This window comes from Dendropsophus ebraccatus, chromosome 3 (genome assembly GCF_027789765.1).
Source record: "Dendropsophus ebraccatus isolate aDenEbr1 chromosome 3, aDenEbr1.pat, whole genome shotgun sequence".
NCBI classification, from domain to species: domain Eukaryota; kingdom Metazoa; phylum Chordata; class Amphibia; order Anura; family Hylidae; genus Dendropsophus; species Dendropsophus ebraccatus.
In genome coordinates, this window is record NC_091456.1 from 2,224,431 (window position 1) to 2,247,446 (window position 23,016).

The 23,016-nt window shown below is 44.6% G+C and overlaps 1 protein-coding gene across 1 annotated transcript in view; it reads left to right on the forward strand.

The window, feature by feature from the left end:
• The window catches only part of ADAMTS19 (ADAM metallopeptidase with thrombospondin type 1 motif 19), a 205,051-nt gene that overhangs the window by 132,908 nt on the left and 49,127 nt on the right, over positions 1–23,016 (forward strand). Inside the window, exon 10 of the mRNA XM_069960685.1 lies at positions 823–973. Coding sequence (XP_069816786.1) covers positions 823–973 — 151 coding nt within the window. The remainder of the gene's footprint in view (positions 1–822; positions 974–23,016) is intronic.

Genomic DNA, 23,016 nt, shown 5'->3' on the forward strand with positions numbered 1-23,016 from the left:
GATATACAGCAGGGACGGTCACTGGGATACATTGCGGGGACGGTCACTCGGATAAACTGCGGGGACGGTCACTCGGATACATTGCAGAGACGGTCACTCGGATACACTGCGGGGACGGTCACTCGGATACATTGCGGGGACGGTCACTCGGATACACTGCGGGGACGGTCACTCGGATACATTGCAGAGACGGTCACTCGGATACACTGCGGGGACGGTCACTCGGATACATTGCAGAGACAGTCATTCAGGATATACAGCAGGGACGGTCACTGGGATACATTGCGGGGACGGTCACTCGGATACACTGCGGGGACGGTCACTCGGATACACTGCTGGGACGTTGACTCGGATACATTGCGGGGACGGTGACTTGGATACATTGCGGGGACGGTCTCTCGGATACATTGTAGAGACAGTCATTCAGGATATACAGCAGGGACGGTCACTGGGATACATTGCGGGGACGGTCACTCGGATACACTGCGGGGACGGTCACTCGGATACACTGCTGGGACGTTGACTCGGATACATTGCGGGGACGGTGACTTGGATACATTGCGAGGACAGTCACTCGGATACACTGCTGGGACGGTGATTCGGATACATTGCGGGGACGGTGACTTGGATACATTGCGGGGACAGTCACTCGGATACACTGCTGGGACGGTGACTCGGATAGTTTGGATACACTGAGTGGACAGTATATACAATTTTAATGATCTCGACCTTTTAGCTCTTTGTCTCTTTTCTCTTTTTTTTCTCTTTTTTGTCTTCTTTCTCTTTTTCTCCCACTTTCTAAGCCTCTGTCTCTGTTTCCAGGTCTAAGTCCAGTAACTGTTTGCTGCAGACCAATCCCCAAAGCATCAGCTCAGTGATCATCCCCTCCAAGCTGCCCGGCATGACGTACACCGCAGACGAACAGTGTCAGATTCTCTTCGGACCCACAGCTTCTTTTTGTCAGGAAATGCAGGTACTGTCCATGAGGACATCTTATATGGAACATATGCCGGATAGTGCTGGTGGGGTAGTCATGTAGGATAGTCCTGGTAGTATAGTCCTGGTGGGGTAGTCATGTAGGATAGTCCTAGTGGCGTAGTCCTGGTAGCGTAATCATGTAGGATAGTCCTGGTGGGGTAGTCATGTAGGATAGTCCTGGTGGGGTAGTCATGTAGGATAGTACTGGTGGTGTAGTCATGTAGGATTGTCCTGGTGGGATAGTCCTGGTGGCGTAGTCATGTAGGATAGTCCTGGTAGTATAGTCCTGGTGGGGTAGTCATGTAGGATAGTCCTGGTGGCGTAGTCATGTAGGATAGTCCTGGTAGTATAGTCCTGGTGGGGTAGTCATGTAGGATTGTCCTGGTGGGGTAGTCATGTAGGATTGTCCTGGTAGTATAGTCCTGGTAGCGTAATCATGTAGGATAGTCCTGGTGGGGTGGTCATGTAGGATTGTCCTGGTGGGATAGTCCTGGTGGGGTAGTCATGTAGGATTGTCCTGGTAGTATAGTCCTGGTAGCGTAATCATGTAGGATAGTCCTGGTGGGGTGGTCATGTAGGATTGTCCTGGTGGGATAGACCTGGTGAGGTAGTCATGTAGGATAGACCTGGTGGGGTAGTCATGTGGGATAGTCCTGGTAGTATAGTCCTGGTAGTATAGTCCTGGTGGGGTAGTCATGTAGGATTGTCCTGGTGGGATAGTCATGTGGGATAGTCCTGGTAGTATAGTCCTGGTAGTATAGTCCTGGTGGGGTAGTCATGTAGGATTGTCCTGGTGGGGTAGTCATGTGGGATAGTCCTGGTAGTATAGTCCTGGTAGTATAGTCCTGGTGGGGTAGTCATGTAGGATAGTCCTGGTGGGGTAGTCATGTAGGATTGTCCTGGTGGGATAGTCATGTGGGATTGTCCTGGTGGGATAGTCCTGGTGGGGTAGTCATGTAGGATTGTCCTGGTGGGGTAGTCATGTGGGATAGTCCTGGTAGTATAGTCCTGGTGGGGTAGTCATGTAGGATTGTCCTGGTGGGGTAGTCATGTGGGATAGTCCTGGTAGTATAGTCCTGGTAGTATAGTCCTGGTGGGGTAGTCATGTAGGATTGTCCTGGTGGGGTAGTCATGTGGGATAGTCCTGGTAGTATAGTCCTGGTAGTATAGTCCTGGTAGTATAGTCCTGGTGGGGTAGTCATGTAGGATTGTCCTGGTGGGGTAGTCATGTGGGATAGTCCTGGTGGGATAGTCCTGGTGGGGTAGTCATGTGGGATAGTCCTGGTGGGATAGTCCTGGTGGGGTAGTCATGTGGGATAGTCCTGGTAGTATAGTCCTGGTAGTATAGTCCTGGTGGGGTAGTCATGTAGGATTGTCCTGGTGGGGTAGTCATGTAGGATTGTCCTGGTGGGGTAATCATGTAGGATAGTCCTGGTGGGATAGTCATGTGGGATTGTCCTGGTGGGATAGTCCTGGTGGGGTAGTCATGTAGGATTGTCCTGGTGGGGTAGTCATGTGGGATAGTCCTGGTAGTATAGTCCTGGTAGTATAGTCCTAGTGGGGTAGTCATGTAGTATAGTCCTGGTGGGGTAGTCATGTAGGATTGTCCTGGTGGGGTAATCATGTAGGATAGTCCTGGTGGGATAGTCATGTGGGATTGTCCTGGTGGGATAGTCCTGGTGGGGTAGTCATGTAGGATTGTCCTGGTGGGGTAGTCATGTGGGATAGTCCTGGTAGTATAGTCCTGGTAGTATAGTCCTGGTGGGGTAGTCATGTAGGATTGTCCTGGTGGGATAGTCATGTGGGATAGTCCTGGTGGGATAGTCCTGGTGGGGTAGTCATGTGGGATAGTCCTGGTGGGATAGTCCTGGTGGGGTAGTCATGTGGGATAGTCCTGGTAGTATAGTCCTGGTGGGGTAGTCATGTGGGATAGTCCTGGTGGGATCAGCTGCTCTGTTCTGTCTTGTCATGTTGGTTATTTATAAGTAAAAGCAGAGTGACATTTCCGGATTATTACATACAGAACTATAGGGGAAGGGATCACAGAGTGGAGATTGCTGGAAAGCCTCATCCGAGCGCAGCAGATTCCGCTCACTATTATTAGACTCCTACAAGAACAAAACATCAGCATCAAGTCAGAAAATAAAAAGTAACATTTAGGATTATTCATAGAAAAACCGAGAAAACGTATAAAGCTGACGCTGATATTATATAGTTGTGTCCTATGCAGAGTGTGTACCAGATAGGGCATAAATCAGGGACCCCGAAATCCCCACTGACTAGGACTGAGCGATGTGTGTGCCCGCCGCCGCTCCTGTCACTGTGCAGGAGGAGACCACCTCCCCCCTCCCTGCCCGCAGCCGTGCTGCAGATAATGGATGCCAATGTATTGTAGAGCGGTGCAGGGGAATCATCAGCTACAGCAGTGTCAGGCAGAGGAGGAGGATGATCACTGGATGGGGGAAAGCAGAGGAGGAGGAAGGAAATTGGCATTATAACCATGATGGAAACACTTGTAAGAGACTGCAGAGAAGGAGCAGAGAATGAGTTACGGATTCATCCAGGACTGGAGCAGTCTCATATGCTGAGTCTACGTGTGCACAGGCTGGAGCAGTCTCATATGCTGAGTCTACGTGTACACAGGCTGGAGCAGTCTCATATGCTGAGTCTACGTGTACACAGGAGGGAGCAGTCTCATATGCTGAGTCTACGTGTACACAGGCTGGAGCAGTCTCATATGCTGAGTCTACGTGTACACAGGCTGGAGCAGTCTCATATGCTGAGTCTACGTGTGCAGAGGCGGGAGCAGTCTCATATGCTGAGCCTACATGTGCAGAGGCGGGAGCAGTCTCATATGCTGAGTCTACGTGTGCACAGGCGGGAGCAGTCTCATATGCTGAGTCTACGTGTGCACAGGCGGGAGCAGTCTCATATGCTGAGTCTACGTGTACACAGGCGGGAGCAGTCTCATATGCTGAGTCTACGTATTACGTATTAGTCCAGTATACTAAGACTAATACTTATAGGGGGAGATTTACTTTTATTACAGGTCAGATAGGTGTTATTGGTACAGATTACAGGTCAGATAGGTGTTATTGGTACAGATTACAGGTCAGCTAGGTGTTATTGGTACAGATTACAGGTCAGATAGGTGTTATTGGTACATATTACAGGTCAGATAGGTGTTATTGGTACAGATTACAGGTCAGATAGGTGTTATTGGTACAGATTACAGGTCAGATAGGTGTTATTGGTACAGATTACAGGTCAGGTAGGTGTTATTGGTACAGATTACAGGTCAACTAGGTGTTATTGGTACAGATTACAGGTCAGATAGGTGTTATTGGTACAGATTACAGGTCAGGTAGGTGTTATTGGTACAGATTACAGGTCAGATAGGTGTTATTGGTACAGATTACAGGTCAGATAGGTGTTATTGGTACAGATTACAGGTCAGGTAGGTGTTATTGGTACAGATTACAGGTCAGGTAGGTGTTATTGGTACAGATTACAGGTCAACTAGGTGTTATTGGTACAGATTACAGGTCAGATAGGTGTTATTGGTACAGATTACAGGTCAGATAGGTGTTATTGGTACAGATTACAGGTCAGGTAGGTGTTATTGGTACAGATTACAGGTAGGTGTTATTGGTACAGATTACAGGTCAGGTAGGTGTTATTGGTACACATTATAGGTCAGATAGGTGTTATTGGTACAGATTACAGGTCAGATAGGTGTTATTGGTACAGATTACAGGTCAGATAGGTGTTATTGGTACAGATTACAGGTCAGGTAGGTGTTATTGGTGCAGATTACAGGTCAGATAGGTGTTATTGGTACAGATTACAGGTCAGGTAGGTGTTATTGGTACAGATTACAGGTCAGGTAGGTGTTATTGGTACAGATTACAGGTCAGATAGGTGTTATTGGTACAGATTACAGGTCAGATAGGTGTTATTGGTACAGATTACAGGTCAGGTAGGTGTTATTGGTGCAGATTACAGGTCAGATAGGTGTTATTGGTACAGATTACAGGTCAGGTAGGTGTTATTGGTACAGATTACAGGTCAGGTAGGTGTTATTGGTACAGATTACAGATAGGTGTTATTGGTACAGATTACAGGTCAGGTAGGTGTTATTGGTACAGATTACAGGTCAGATAGGTGTTATTGGTACAGATTACAGGTCAGGTAGGTGTTATTGGTACAGATTACAGGTCAGGTAGGTGTTATTGGTACAGATTACAGGTCAGGTAGGTGTTATTGGTACAGATTACAGGTCAGGTAGGTGTTATTGGTACAGATTACAGGTCAGCTAGGTGTTATTGGTACAGATTACAGGTCAGGTAGGTGTTATTGGTACAGATTACAGGTCAGGTAGGTGTTATTGGTACAGATTACAGGTCAGGTAGGTGTTATTGGTACAGATTACAGGTCAGATAGGTGTTATTGGTACAGATTACAGGTCAGGTAGGTGTTATTGGTGCAGATTACAGGTCAGGTAGGTGTTATTGGTACAGATTACAGGTCAGCTAGGTGTTATTTGTACCATTTAGAGCTTCATACATCTATGATCTGTTTTTTTTTAGGGCTATGTAAAACAACGGCCGCTGTATTACGTGTTCTTCCGGCTCATATTGCATCATCGGCCTTAGCAACGTTATTTTCCACCCATAGAATCTATTGGCTGTATGGATGTGAATGGAAATCAATTAACCATAGACTTTCATTCACACTACGAGGCTGTTATTCGTGAACTGCGAACACAGAAAATAGACACTGTTAGGACTTAAAGGGGTTGTCTGGAATTTTTCAATAAGAGAGCATTGCATTGCGAGCGACCACTGTGGTGCTGTATATTCTGTATACACGTCTATTTTTTATTTAGCGTTTTTTGTGTTCTCAGGCTCAGTCACATGACCGCTCTGCCTATGTTTTCTGTACTTCCTGTGATGTCACATGACCACTCCGCCTGTGTTTTCTGTACTTCCTGTGATGTCACATGACCGCTCTGCCTGTTTTCTGTACTTCCTGTGATGTCACATGACCACTCCGCCTGTGTTTTCTGTACTTCCCGTGATGTCACATGACCTCTCTTCCTGTGTTTTCTGTACTTCCTGTGATGTCACATGACCGCTCTTCCTGTGTTTTCTGTACTTCCTGTGATGTCACATGACCGCTCTTCCTGTGTTTTCTGTACTTCCTGTGATGTCACATGACCGCTCTTCCTGTGTTTTCTGTACTTCTTGTGATGTCACATGACCGCACTGCCTTGGGGCACAGAGGTTACACCCATGTTTTGGGGGGGGGGCACGGAGATGACAGGCTTTTTTTGGCCGGGCGGGGGTACAGAGGTTACAGGTGTTTTTTTTTGGGGGGGGGGGGGGGGGGGGCCACGGAGATGACAGGCTTTTTTAGGCGGGGGGGGGGGGCACAGAGGTTACAGGCGTTTTTTTTTTGGGGGGGGGGGGGGCCACGGAGATGACAGGCTTTTTTTGGCGGGGGGGGGGGTGGGGGGGGGGGGGGGGGGGGGCACAGAGGTTACAGGCGTTTTTTTTTGGGGTGGGGGCACGGAGATGACAGGCTTTTTTAGGCGGGGGGAGCACAGAGGTTACAGGCGTTTTTTTTGGGGGGGGGGCACGGGGATGACAGGCTTTTTTTGGCGGGGGGGGGGCACAGAGGTTGCAGCCATGTTTTTTGGGGGGGGGCACGGAGATGACAGGCTTTTTTTTTGGGGGGGGGCACAGAGGTTACAGCTATGTTGTGGGGGGTTCTGTATGTAATAAAACACAAATCCTAAAAGCAGCAACAGAGGAGGGAAAAGGTCAGAGAAACTACTAAGGGGAAGGGACAGATTACTAATGATTCTCTTTTCCAATAAGAAAAAAAAATGTTGGAAACCTCAGCCGTGGGTTTCCAAATTCCTTACACTGTGTGAACACAGCCCAGGGAGGATTCTGCCGTTCTTTGTGTGGGTCTAAGTGGGTTTCCAGGTGTTTGAGGGTGAATAAAACTTTAGGGTCAGTAAATTTGAGTTTAGCAAAGTGTTTCCTTCTGTCACTGCTGTTACCTCTGTTACTTCTGTCACTGCTGTTACCTCTGTTACTTCTGTCACTGCTGTTACCTCTGTTACTTCTGTCACTGCTGTTACCTCTGTTACTTCTGTCACTGCTGTTACCTCTGTTACTTCTGTCACTGCTGTTACCTCTGTTACTTCTGTCACTGCTGTTACCTCTGTTACTTCTGTCACTGCTGTTAACCTCTGTTACTTCTGTCACTGCTGTTACCTCTGTTACTTCTGTCACTGCTGTTACCTCTGTTACTTCTGTTACTTCTGTTACTTCTGTTACTTCTGTCACTGCTGTTACCTCTGTTACTTCTGTCACTGCTGTTACCTCTGTTACTTCTGTCACTGCTGTTATCTCTGTTACTTCTGTCACTGCTGTTACCTCTGTTACTTCTGTCACTGCTGTTACCTCTATTACTTCTGTCACTGCTGTTACTTCTGTCACTGCTGTTACTTCTGTCACTGCTGTTACTTCTGTCACTGCTGTTATCTCTCTCACTGCTGTTATCTCTGTTACTTCTGTCACTGCTGTTACTTCTGTCACTGCTGTTACCTCTGTTACTTCTGTCACTGCTGTCACTGCTGTTACTTCTGTCACTGCTGTTATCTCTGTTACTTCTGTCACTGCTGTTATCTCTGTTACTTCTGTCACTGCTGTTATCTCTGTTACTTCTGTCACTGCTGTTACCTCTGTTACTTCTGTCACTGCTGTTACTTCTGTCACTGCTGTTACCTCTGTTACTTCTGTCACTGCTGTTACTTCTGTCACTGCTGTTACCTCTGTTACTTCTGTCACTGCTGTTACTTCTGTCACTGCTGTTATCTCTCTCACTGCTGTTATCTCTGTTAATTCTGTCACTGCTGTTATCTCTGTTACTTCTGTCACTGCTGTTATCTCTCTCACTGCTGTTATCTCTGTTACTTCTGTCACTGCTGTTATCTCTGTTACTTCTGTCACTGCTGTTATCTCTGTTACTTCTGTCACTGCTGTTATCTCTGTCATTGCTGTTATCTGTTACTTCTGTCACTGCTGTTACCTCTGACACTGTTGTTACCTCTGTTACTTCTGTCACTGCTGTTATCTCTGTTACTTCTGTCACTGCTGTTACCTCTGTTTCTTCTGTCACTGCTGTTATCTCTGTTACTTCTGTCACTGCTGTTACCTCTGTTACTTCTGTCACTGCTGTTATCTCTCTCACTGCTGTTATCTCTGTTACTTCTGTCACTGCTGTTACTTCTGTCACTGCTGTTATCTCTGTTACTTCTGTCACTGCTGTTACCTCTGTTATCTCTGTCACTGCTGTTATCTCTGTTACTTCTGTCACTGCTGTTACTTCTGTCACTGCTGTTACTTCTGTCACTGCTGTTATCTCTGTTACTTCTGTCACTGCTGTTATCTCTGTTACTTCTGTCACTGCTGTTATCTGTTACTTCTGTCACTGCTGTTATCTCTGTTACTTCTGTCACTGCTGTTACCTCTGTTACTTCTGTCACTGCTGTTATCTCTGTTACTTCTGTCACTGCTGTTACCTCTGTTACTTCTGTCACTGCTGTTACCTCTGTTACTTCTGTCACTGCTGTTATCTCTGTTACTTCTGTCACTGCTGTTACCTCTGTTACTTCTGTCACTGCTGTTATCTCTGTTACTTCTGTCACTGCTGTTACCTCTGTCACTGTTGTTACCTCTGTTATTTCTGTCACTGCTGTTATCTCTGTTACTTCTGTCACTGCTGTTATCTCTGTTACTTCTGTCACTGCTGTTACTTCTGTCACTGCTGTTATCTCTGTTACTTCTGTCACTGCTGTTACTTCTGTCACTGCTGTTATCTCTGTTACTTCTGTCACTGCTGTTATCTCTCTCACTGCTGTTATCTCTGTTACTTCTGTCACTGCTGTTACCTCTGTCACTGTTGTTACCTCTGTTATTTCTGTCACTGCTGTTATCTCTGTTACTTCTGTCACTGCTGTTACTTCTGTCACTGCTGTTATCTCTGTTACTTCTGTCACTGCTGTTACTTCTGTCACTGCTGTTACTTCTGTCACTGCTGTTATCTCTGTTACTTCTGTCACTGCTGTTACCTCTGTTATCTCTGTCACTGCTGTTATCTCTGTTACTTCTGTCACTGCTGTTACTTCTGTCACTGCTGTTATCTCTGTTACTTCTGTCACTGCTGTTACCTTTGTTATCTCTGTCACTGTTGTTACCTCTGTTATTTCTGTCACTGCTGTTATCTCTGTTACTTCTGTCACTGCTGTTATCTCTGTTACTTCTGTCACTGCTGTTATCTCTGTTACTTCTGTCACTGCTGTTATCTCTGTTACTTCTGTCACTGCTGTTATCTGTTACTTCTGTCACTGCTGTTATCTCTGTTACTTCTGTCACTGCTGTTATCTCTGTTACTTCTGTCACTGCTGTTACTTCTGTCACTGCTGTTATCTCTGTTACTTCTGTCACTGCTGTTATCTCTGTTACTTCTGTCACTGCTGTTATCTCTCTCACTGCTGTTATCTCTGTTACTTCTGTCACTGCTGTTATCTCTGTTACTTCTGTCACTGCTGTTACTTCTGTCACTGCTGTTATCTCTGTTACTTCTGTCACTGCTGTTATCTCTGTTACTTCTTTCACTGCTGTTATCTCTCTCACTGCTGTTATCTCTGTTACTTCTGTCACTGCTGTTATCTCTGTTACTTCTGTCACTGCTGTTATCTGTTACTTCTGTCACTGCTGTTACCTCTGTTATTTCTGTCACTGCTGTTATCTCTGTTACTTCTGTCACTGCTGTTACTTCTGTCACTGCTGTTACCTCTGTTACTTCTGTTACTGCTGTTACCTCTGTTACTTCTGTTACTGCTGTTATCTCTGTTACTTCTGTCACTGCTGTTACTTCTGTCACTGCTGTTACCTCTGTTACTTCTGTTACTGCTGTTACCTCTGTTACTTCTGTCACTGCTGTTACCTCTGTTATCTCTGTCACTGCTGTTACCTCTGTTTCTTCTGTTATCTCTGTTACTTCTGTTACTTCTGTCACTGCTGTTACTTCTGTTACTTCTGTTTCTTCTGTTACTTTTGTTACTTCTGTCACTGCTGTTACCTCTGTTTCTTCTGTCACTGCTGTTACTTCTGTTACCTCTGTTATTTCTGTCACTGCTGTTACTGTTGTTATTTCTGTCACTTCTGTTACCTCTGTTATTGCTGTCACTGCTGTTACTTCTGTTACTGTTGTTACCTCTGTTACTTCTGTTACTGTTGTTATTTCTGTCACTGCTGTTACTGTTGTTACTTGTTACTGTTGTTACTTCTGTTACTGTTGTTACCTCTGTTATTTCTGTCACTGCTGTTACTGTTGTTATTTCTGTCACTGCTGTTACTGTTGTTATTTCTGTAACTTCTGTTACTTCTGTTACCAGTTTTAGGTATTCCTGGTGACCGTTTCTGCCTGGATTAGCAAACATCTGGTACTTTTGGCTCAGTTTGTTCTTTCGGACTCTGCAGCTATTGGACGCAGATGGAGGACATGATGGGCACTTTAATTAGTAGGGTGGGAGGTCTGAGCTGATCGAGTACCCACATCTCTGGCAGCGCCCAACAACTGCTGGAGCCATATTCTGCAATAGTCTATAGACCTTTACAATAGACTGAAATATACATAAAGACAACTGAGGGGAAGGAAAATGTCTCCTTACAGGGTCCTTACCAATATGAATCCGTGCCTGGTTGTAGTGTTCTGTGCCAGGCAGAACAACACCACGGCCATATGTACCATAGGAGCGGGGGGCATGCACTCACATACGGCCATAAGTACCATGGGGGGGGCATCCAGTCACATACGGCCATAAGTACCATGGGGGAGGGGCATGCAGTCACATATGGCCATAAGTACCATAGGGGGGGGGCATGCAGTCACAAACGGCCATAAGTACCATGGGGGGGGATGCACTCACATACGGCCATAAGTACCATAGGGGGGGGCATGCAGTCACATACGGCCATAAATATCATAGGGGGGCCATGCAGTCACATACCGCCATAAGTACCATAGGGGTGGCCATGCAGTCACATACGCCCATAAATACCATAGGGGGGGGCATGCAGTCACAAACGGCCATAAGTACCATAGGGGGGCCATGCAGTCACATACCGCCATAAGTACCATAGGGGGGCCATGCAGTCACATACCGCCATAAGTACCATAGGGGTGGCCATGCAGTCACATACGGCCATAAATACCATAGGGGGGCCATGCAGTCACATACGCCCATAAATACCATAGGGGGGGGCCATGCAGTCACATACCGCCATAAGTACCATAGGGGTGGCCATGCAGTCACATACCGCCATAAGTACCATAGGGGGGCCATGCAGTCACATACCGCCATAAGTACCATAGGGGTGGCCATGCAGTCACATACGCCCATAAGTACCATAGGGGGGCCATGTAGTCACATACGGCCATAAGTACCATAGGGGGGCCATGCAGTCACATACGGCCATAAGTACCATAGGGGGGCCATGCAGTCACATACGGCCATAAATACCATAGGGGGGGCATGCAGTCACATATGGCCATAAATACCATAGGGGGGGCATGCAGTCACCACATGCTGCTATACTGTACAGTAACTTATATATCACATATCCAGCTGCTGTGTTATCAGGGTTATACAGTTACTATACATTATATACCACATGCTGATTGCTATACTGTACAGTAACTTATATATCACATATCCAGCTGCAGTGTTATCAGGGTTATACAGTTACTATACATTATATACCACATGCTGCTATACTGTACAGTAACTTATATATCACATATATCTAGCTGCTGTGTTATCAGGGTTATACAGTTACTATACATTATACACCACATGCAGCTATACTGTACAGTAACTTATATATCACATATCCAGCTGCTGCTGTGTTATCAGGGTTGTACAGTTACTATACATTATACACCACATGCTGATTGCTATACTGTACAGTAACTTATATATCACATATCCAGCTGCTGTGTTATCAGGGTTATACAGTTACTATACATTATACACCACATGCTGCTATACTGTACAGTAACTTATATATCACATATCCAGCTGCTGTGTTATCAGGGTTATACAGTTACTATACATTATATACCACATGCTGCTATACTGTACAGTAACTTATATATCACATATCCAGCTGCTGTGTTATCAGGGTTATACAGTTACTATACATTATATACCACATGCTGCTATACTGTACAGTAACTTATATATCACATATCCAGCTGCTGTGTTATCAGGGTTATACAGTTACTATACATTATATACCACATGCTGCTATACTGTACAGTAACTTATATATCACATATCCAGCTGCTGTGTTATCAGGGTTATACAGTTACTATACATTATATACCACATGCTGCTATACTGTACAGTAACTTATATATCACATATATCTAGCTGCTGTGTTATCAGGGTTATACAGTTACTATACATTATATACCACATGCTGCTATACTGTACAGTAACTTATATATCACATATCCAGCTGATGTGTTATCAGGGTTATACAGTTATTATACATTATACACCACATGCTGCTGTACTGTACAGTAACTTATATATCACATATCCAGCTGCTGCTGTGTTATCAGGGTTATACAGTTACTATACATTATATACCACATGCTGCTATACTGTACAGTAATTTATATATCACATATCCAGCTGCTGTGTTATCAGGGTTATACAGTTACTATACATTATACACCACATGCTGATTGCTATACTGTACAGTAACTTATATATCACATATCCAGCTGCTGTGTTATCAGGGTTATACAGTTACTATACATTACACACCACATGCTGCTATACTGTACAGTAACTTATATATTACATATCCAGCTGCTGTGTTATCAGGGTTATACAGTTACTATACATTATATACCACATGCTGATTGCTATACTGTACAGTAACTTATATATCACATATCCAGCTGCTGTGTTATCAGGGTTATACAGTTACTATACATTATATACCACATGCTGATTGCTATACTGTACAGTAACTTATATATCACATATCCAGCTGCTGTGTTATCAGGGTTATACAGTTACTATACATTATACACCACATGCTGATATACTGTACAGTAACTTATATATCACATATCCAGCTGATGTGTTATCAGGGTTATACAGTTACTATACATTATACACCACATGCTGATATACTGTACAGTAACTTATATATCACATATCCAGCTGCTGCTGTGTTATCAGGGTTATACAGTTACTATACATTATATACCCCATGCTGCTATACTGTACAGTAACTTATATATCACATATCCAGATGCTGCTGTGTTATCAGGGTTATACAGTTACTATACATTATATACCACATGCTGATTGCTATACTGTACAGTAACTTATATATCACATATCCAGCTGTTGTGTTATCAGGGTTATACAGTTACTATACATTATATACCACATGCTGCTATACTGTACAGTAACTTATATATCACATATCCAGCTGCTGCTGTGTTATCAGGGTTATACAGTTACTATACATTATACACCACATGCTGCTATACTGTACAGTAACGTATATATCACATATCTAGCTGCTGTGTTATCAGGGTTATACAGTTACTATACATTATACACACCACATGCTGATTGCTATACTGTACAGTAACTTATATATCACATATCCCTGATAACACAGCAGCAGCTGGATATGTGATATTTATCAGGGTTATACAGTTACTATACATTATACACCACATGCTGATTGTGCCAATATATGTTACATGGAAGGAGGACACCAGGCAAAAGAATCTCAAAGGGTTAAAGCAATGAATTTTTATTTTTTTAATTAGATCAACTGGTGACAGAAAGTTAAACAGATTTGTAATTTACTTCTATGTAAAAATCTCAAGTCTTCCAGTTCTTATCAGCTGCTGTGTGTCCTGCAGGAAGTGGTGTATTCTCTCCAGTCTGACACAGTGCTCCCTGCTGCCACCTCTGTCCATGTCAGGAACTGTTCAGAGCAGGAGAGGTTTTCTATGGGGATTTGCTGCTGCTCTGTACAGTTCCTGACATGGACAGAGGTGGCAGCAGAGAGCAATGTGTCAGACTGGAGAGAATAAACCACTTCCTGCAGGACATACAGCAGCTGATAAGTACTGGAAGACCTTTTTTGTATAATTTTTAATAGAAGTAAATTATAAATCTGCACAACCTTCTTACGTCAAAGAAAAAAGTTGATGATCTCCAGCTTCATAAAACGTGTTCTTTATTTATTCCGACAGCATCATAAAATTGACATACATTTAAAAACACGCCGACGCGTTGCGAGGGAGACCCTCTTAATCATGGCACATAATACAAGTATACAGGGAAATAAATACCCTTAGAATGATGTGACGTCTTCAATGGAAGCCAACCACGCCTATGGGCAACACCCAAACCCCTGTGGGCCACATGATCTGCTTATACCAGGCTATGGGAAATATGCGTACTGGATCAGACTAATACATTATCAATATACAAAAAATAAATCACTTTTATAGTTTAGTCCCTTTGGGTACCTTGTCCCAAACTTCAGAATCCAGTAGGCTTCCCGTTTCCTTAAGAGACCCTCCCAGTCGCCTCCTCTATGGGGTTTGTTCACTCGTTCCAAAGCACTAACCTGTAAAGTATCCGTATTCCCATTGTGGCAGTCTATGAAATGTTTTGAAAGACCCGAAACGGATCTGCGTTGAGCTCCCTGACTAAAGTTTCTTATATCCATAAGATGTTCTCCTATTCGTTTTCTTAATTTTCTAATGCTGGAACCAATGTATTGTACATTGCACGCTATGCATTGCCCTAAATAAATGATGTGTGTGGACGTACAGTTAATGAATGATTTAACCCTATGACTCTGTCCCGTACTGCAGGAGGTGACTACTGACTGTTTTCTAACAAACGCACACAAACCGCATCTAGGTTGCGCACATTTAAACATCCCGGAAACAGAAAGCCAGTTATGCTGCTTATTGTGGTCCTGTTCCTGTTGTAATACACTGGGAGATATTAAATTACCTATGGTCTGTCCCCTGCGCGCTACACATCTGATCCCTCGTCCAAGTATGTGTTCACACTTGGAATCCTGATACAACATTGGCAAATATTTTCTCACAATGTCACAAATGTTGTTGTATTGGGGGCTGTATGTGGTAGAAAATGTGAGGGGCGGTTCCTGTTTCAGTGTTATTTCTGTGTCCTGTCCTCTACTGCGATTCTCTCTATCGGTAAGATGGTAAGTGCGCACTTACCATCTTACCGATAGAGAGAATCGCAGTAGAGGACAGGACACAGAAATAACACTGAAACAGGAACCGCCCCTCACATTTTCTACCACATACAGCCCCCAATACAACAACATTTGTGACATTGTGAGAAAATATTTGCCAATGTTGTATCAGGATTCCAAGTGTGAACACATACTTGGACGAGGGATCAGATGTGTAGCGCGCAGGGGACAGACCATAGGTAATTTAATATCTCCCAGTGTATTACAACAGGAACAGGACCACAATAAGCAGCATAACTGGCTTTCTGTTTCCGGGATGTTTAAATGTGCGCAACCTAGATGCGGTTTGTGTGCGTTTGTTAGAAAACAGTCAGTAGTCACCTCCTGCAGTACGGGACAGAGTCATAGGGTTAAATCATTCATTAACTGTACGTCCACACACATCATTTATTTAGGGCAATGCATAGCGTGCAATGTACAATACATTGGTTCCAGCATTAGAAAATTAAGAAAACGAATAGGAGAACATCTTATGGATATAAGAAACTTTAGTCAGGGAGCTCAACGCAGATCCGTTTCGGGTCTTTCAAAACATTTCATAGACTGCCACAATGGGAATACGGATACTTTACAGGTTAGTGCTTTGGAACGAGTGAACAAACCCCATAGAGGAGGCGACTGGGAGGGTCTCTTAAGGAAACGGGAAGCCTACTGGATTCTGAAGTTTGGGACAAGGTACCCAAAGGGACTAAACTATAAAAGTGATTTATTTTTTGTATATTGATAATGTATTAGTCTGATCCAGTACGCATATTTCCCATAGCCTGGTATAAGCAGATCATGTGGCCCACAGGGGTTTGGGTGTTGCCCATAGGCGTGGTTGGCTTCCATTGAAGACGTCACATCATTCTAAGGGTATTTATTTCCCTGTATACTTGTATTATGTGCCATGATTAAGAGGGTCTCCCTCGCAACGCGTCGGCGTGTTTTTAAATGTATGTCAATTTTATGATGCTGTCGGAATAAATAAAGAACACGTTTTATGAAGCTGGAGATCATCAACTTTTTTCTTTGACTTATGGACTAACGGGGAACGGCCCGCAATAAGGATCTCACCTGCTTCTGATACGGAGAGCCTCCAACACAAAAAAAGTGTACCATATGGTGAGCTGATACTTTTCTTTCTTGACAACCTTCTTACACCAGTTGATTTAAAATAAAATAAAATTTTTTATATTTTTTGCCGGAGTACCCCTTTAATAGTTGAGGGTGTACACAAGCATTGGGCAGCATTGTGGAGTCCCAATCAGGAGCCTATGATTATATAAGACAATACATATATATATATATATATATATATATGTATTGTGTCTCAGTGCCCTTCCAGTATTTTTCCTTGTATGTAAATTTTATTAAAATTTTTAGTGGAAATTTATGAAATTAATTTATTAGAGACGAGTGAATAAGATTCGATGGAGATGGTATTCGATCTAATATTGCGGTATTTGGAAGATTTGAATACAATCGAGTAGTGTGACGAATACGCGGGAAACATTGGAAATCCCTCCCATTGCAGTTGGTGCTTTTTTTAATCCAATCACCATGCAGGGAGGCCATGAGGGACCCTGGGAGTACGCACGCAGCGCCAAAACAGCGTCTCCCCTCATTGGATGGCTGAACCACATGACCTTGAATATTTAAGACTTGACTTCCGCCTCTCGACCGCAGATGCGCTTTCAGGGAAAGATCTTGGAGCAGGGAGAGATCGGTGTTAGTAGCAGCTGGTCAGGCAGGATTACTACACAACCCAGAAGTCCTTCTCAGGGCGAAGATCCAGCGAGAAAGTCATCTCTGCATCCAAAGCTTCTCAGTGCTAAGAAATAGATGATATAACAGCAGCATCATGTGTATTCATCCCAGGACCCTGTGTGTACAGTGACTTATAGTGTCCCTGGTGTAGCCCACTAAGGCCAGGTAACCGTTATACATATTGTGCCAGTTACCCAGTAAAAGGCACGTGATACCCACTGGTGTGCCAGTTGCCCAGTAAAAGGCACGTGATACCCACTGGTGTGCCAGTTACCCAGTAAAAGGCACGTGATACCCACTGGTGTGCCAGTTACCCAGTAAAAGGCACGTGATACCCACTGGTGTGCCAGTTACCCAGTAAAAGGCACGTGATACCCACTGGTGTGCCAGTTACCCAGTAAAAGGCACGTGATACCCACTGGTGTGCCAGTTACCCAGTAAAAGGCACGTGATACCCACTGGTGTGCCAGTTACCCAGTAAAAGGCGCGTGATTCCTATTGTGCCAGTACAGCGTAATGCGTGATACGCGCAAATAACATGACGCTCTACGGACGCACATTGGAATCTTGCAGGTAAGGCTGCGCAAGAAATACGAAGGAAATGTGTGAACATTGCCGTAAACGTTCGTAAAGCGTTCACAAATATTTTTCCTTCGCAACTGGGGTTTTGGGGTGTTGTGTGCACCCAGGCATGCTCCCCCTGATGTCCCAGTGTCATTCCGGAGGTGTTGGCATTGTCTAGGGAGGTTTCATGGGGGACTTGGTGACCTCCAAGTGCCTCAAATTCTTTTCCCATAGACTATAATGGGATCGAATATTTGTTCGTATAGTTGGATATTGGTCCCTATTCGATTCAAATTCTCGAAAGTCAAATATTTGACTACTCGCTCATCTGTACAATTTACACATAAAATTCATTGATGTTCAATATTGAGTAAGAAACGCACTGCCTCGTGTTGCTTCTACTAATTCGGTAGTCTTCCTGCCTCCATACTGTGTGTGTGTATATATATGTGTATATATATATATATATATATATATATATATCTATATATATATCTATATCTGTATCTCAGCCGTCTCATCCTATAGAAGGAATGATTGGCTGAGGCTTGGAAGGTTTGGTTAATTGGCAATGATCCGCCTCTTATCAATCTGCCGCCATCGCCCAGCGTAACAGGAGCGGCGGTAGCAGACTGACGCTGTCTCCTATGGGCTGCCCGGAGATCTAGCGATCACCCGGGCAGCTTCCCCTGCGCCCCCCCCCCCCATTCTCTTACCTGCTCACTGCTGACACACGTAATAGGGGCTTTAACCCTTTAAGGACGGGGCCAATTTTCATTTTTGTTTTTTCGTTTTTTCCTCCTTGTGTATATACGGCCATACATAGCACTTGCATTTTTCACCTAGAAACCCACATCAGCCCTTATCCTTATTTTTTGCGCCACTAATTGTACTTTAAAATGACGGCTGAATTTTTGCATAAAGTCACTGCGAAACCAGGAAATAATTCAAAGTGTGGTGAAATTGAAAAAAAAAACGCATTTCTTTTATTTGGGGGGTATTTGTTTGTATGCCATTCGACCTGGGGTAAAACTGACTTGTTATATATGTTCCTCAAGTTGTTACGATTACTATGATATATAACATGTATAACTTATATTGTATCTGATGGCCTGTAAAAAATTCAAATCATTGTTAACAAATATACGTTCTTTACAATCGCTCCATTCCCGGCTTATAACGCTTTTATCCTTTGGTCTATGGGGCTGTGTGAGGTGACATGTTTTGCGCCATGATGTGTTCTTTCTATCGGTACCTTGATTGCGCATATACGACTTTTTGATCGCTTTTTATTACATTTTTCTGGATTTGATGCGACCAAAAATGCGCAATTTTGCACTTTGGGATTTTTTTGCGCTGACGCCGTTTACCGTACGAGATCAGGAATGTGATTAATAGTTCGGGCGATTACGCATGCGGCGATACCAAACATGTTTATTTATTTATTTACTTTTATTTATAACCTGGGAAAAGGGGGGTGATTCAGACTTTTATTAGGGCAGGGGGCTTTTTAGTAAAAACAATACTTCTTTTTTTTTTTTTTTTTTTTTTTTTTACACATATACTAGAAGCCCCGCTAGGGTTAGGGTTATTCCCCCTCTGGGGTTAGGGTTATTCCCCCTCTGGGGTTAGGGTTATTCCCCCCTGGGGTTAGGGTTATTCCCCCTCTGGGGTTAGGGTTATTCCCCCTCTGGGGTTAGGGTTATTCCCCCCTGGGGTTAGGGTTATCCCCCCCTGGGGTTTGGGTTATCCCCCCTGGGGTTAGAATTATTCCCCCCTGGGGTTAGGGTTATTCCCCCTCTGGGGTTAGGGTTATTCCCCCTCTGGGGTTAGGGTTATTCCCCCTCTGGGGTTAGGGTTATTCCCCCCAGGGGTTAGGGTTTGGTGTTAGGGTTTTCCCCCCCTGGGGTTAGGGTTATCCCCCCCTGGGGTTAGGGTTATTCCCCCCCTGGGGTTAGGGTTATCCCCCCCTGGGGTTAGGGTTATTCCCCCCCGGGGGTTAGGGTTATTCCCCCTGGGGGACTTCTAGTATATACACTTTCATCTCTCATTGAGATCTTTGCTGTATAGTTATACAGCAAAGATCAATGAGATCGGCACTCGTTTGCTTTCGGCTGCTGCAGCCGGAAACAAACGAGTGCCGAGCCAGGGTCGGCGCCATCTTGGAGCGGACCCCGGGATCACTCCTCAGGGACAACATCCCGAAGGAGAGATCTCCCCCACTAGACACCAGGGAACGGCTGCCTCCGGTAATCGGATGCAGCTGTCATCTGTGACAGCTGCCTCCGATTATCTTATTAGCGGGCATGGCGATCAGACCGTGCCCGCTAATAGCCGCGGTCCCGGGCTACACGCGGCACCCGGGATCGCGGTGGTTCAGAGCAGGGTCGCCGCGCGGCCTCGCTCTGAACACCCCCTAGGGACATATGACCTACCGGTACGTCATATGTCCCTAAGAGGTTAACCCTTTAAGGACGGGGCCCATTTTCGTTTTTACGTTTTCGGTTTTTCCTCCTTGTGTTTAAAAGGTCATGGCACTTGCATTTTTCCACCTAGAAACCCACATGACCCCTTATTTTTTGCGTCACTAATTGTACTTTGCAATTACAGGCTGAATTTTTGCATAAAGTACACTGAGAAACCAGAAAAAAATTTAAAGTGTGGTGAAATTGAAAAAAAAAAGCATTTCTTTTATTTGGGGGAAATGTGTTTTTACGCCATTCGCCCTGGGGTAAAACTGACTTGTTATGCATGTTCCTCAAGTTGTTACGATTAAAACGATATGTAACATGTATAACTTATATTGTATCTGATGGCCTGTAAAAAATTCAAACCGTTGTTAACCAATATACGTTCCTTAAAATCGCTCCATTCCCGGCTTATAGCGCTTTTATCCTTTGGTCTATGGGGCTGTGTGAGGTGTCATTTTTTGCGCCATGATGTGATCTTTCTATCGGTACCTTGATTGCCCATATACGTCTTTTTAAACGCTTTTTATTAAATTTTTTCTGGATTTGATGCGACCAAAAAATGCGCAATTTTGCACTTTGGGATTTTTTTGCGCTGACGCCGTTTACCGTACGAGATCAGGAATGTGATTAATTACTAGTTCGGGCGATTACGCACGCGGCGATAGCAAACATGTTTATTTATTTATTTATTTGTTACTTTTATTTAAAACCTGGGAAAAGGGGGGTGATTCAGACTTTTATTAGGGGAGGGGGCTTTTTACTATTAACAACACTTTTTTTTTTTTTTTTACACTTATACTAGAAGCCCCCCTGGGGTTAGGGTTATTCCCCCCTGGGGTTAGGGTTATTCCTCCCATGGGGGACTTCTAGTATATACACTTTGATCTCTCATAGAGATCTCTGCAGCATAGATATGCTGCAGAGATCCATGAGATCGGCACTCGTTTGCTTTCGGCTGCTGCAGCCGAAAACGAACGAGTGCCGAGCCGAGAACGGCGCCATCTTGGACGAGTCCCCGGCCGGCATCAGTAACGGAGATCCCGGAGGAGCGATCTCCCCCACTAGACACCAGGGAAACGTTGCCTCCGGTAATCGGAGGCAGCTGTCAACTTTGACAGCTGCCTCCGATTAGCTAATTAGCGGGCACGGCGATCAGACCGTGCCCGCTAATAGCAGCGGTCCCGGGCTACTCGCGGCACCCGGGATCGCGGCACTTCAAAGCTTTGAAGTGCAAGTGAGGACCTATGACGTAGGGGTACGTCATATGTCCTTAAGAGGGTATTACAGTGTCACTGTTTTTTTTTTGTTTTTTTTTTGCAGAAATCAATAGTCCAGGCGATTTTAAGAAACTTTGTCATTGGGTTTATTAGCCGTAAAATGCATTTTTATCATGAAAAAGCAGTTTAAAGCTCTCCCCCCTGTCTTCATTGTTCTCCTATGGAGAGAGCTAAATAAAAGACCAAAACAGGACAACAAAGAGTTAATCTACAAATACCTCACCCTGTATCTCCTCTGACAGTCAGCACTGACCTCTCTGAGCTCTGATTACAGCTGTGACCCAGCTTCCTGCCTGTAATCCTCTGTTATCTGCTTTCTGCTGCCGGCTAACTCCCTCCTCCCCCCTCCACTCTCTATAAAACAGACTGGGGACGTCTGACGCAACAGGTCACAATTTCTAGATTTTTTGCAGTGAATGGAAAAGAGGAGGGAGGGGGGGGGGGACCTGGGAAAAGGCTTTTTAAATGCAGATAATGGCAGATTTGGCTAATAAACCCAATTACAAAGTTTCTTAAAATCGCCTGGACTATTGATTCTGCAAAAAAAAATAATAATAAAAAAAAATAACACAGTGACTCTTTAACCTCTTAAGGACCCATGACGCACCGGTACGTCATGGATCACTGTCATTTAAGGACCCATGACGTACCGGTATGCGGGTCCTTTAAGAGGGCGCCGCGGACCGGCCGCATGCGATCGGGGGAGATGGCCTGCAGAAATACACTGCAGGCCAACTCTCCCTGTTGGCATGGGGGGTTGTTAACCCCCCCCATGCTGACGATCGCCGCTATTGGCTTATCAGTTCAGATCAGGTAGCTGAGGGGTCCAGAGCAGGTATTTCTACATTACTCACCTGTCCCGGGGTCCTGATCGGCGTCTTCCGGGTTCGCCGCGTCCTCGTCTTCTGGTCGGGTCTTCGGCTCCTTCCGTGACGTCCCGTTCGGCTTTTTTCGGCTCCAGCGGCGTCTTTTTTCGTATCTTGCGCTCTGCTGCCCTCTAGCGGCTGATAAGTGTAATACACTTATCAGCAGCTATAGGGATGTTCAGTATGTAATAAATTTTTTTTTCCAAATTTTTTTTTTCTATTTTCCGCACCCTATCGCCGCTGAGTGTTGATAAGCATCGCACGAAAGTACGCTGCTAATCAGCAACTCCTCCTTTTTGGCATAGGGTGTTTTTTTTCTATATCCTACTGCCACGGTCTGCTGATAACTGCCGCACATAAGTGCGGCATTTATCAGCAACACCATTTTTGGCGTAGGTTTCTTTATTTATACTTACTGTAAAAAAAAACATGTAAAAAACACTACATTACACCACACTACACTACATTGAATAAAGTTTGACACTACACCACTACATACCCCATATATCAATCCCTATATAAAAGTGGCCCCCGGCGTGTTTTCGGTATCGGACGCATACGCTATTATTGCCTCCGACACTGAAACAGCCAGTGAGGATGAATGGGGGGATCCTTCTTTCCTCCATTCATCTTCATCCTCATCCTCATCATCCAGTGACGTGTCTGGGGGTAGCGTAGCGTATGCTGC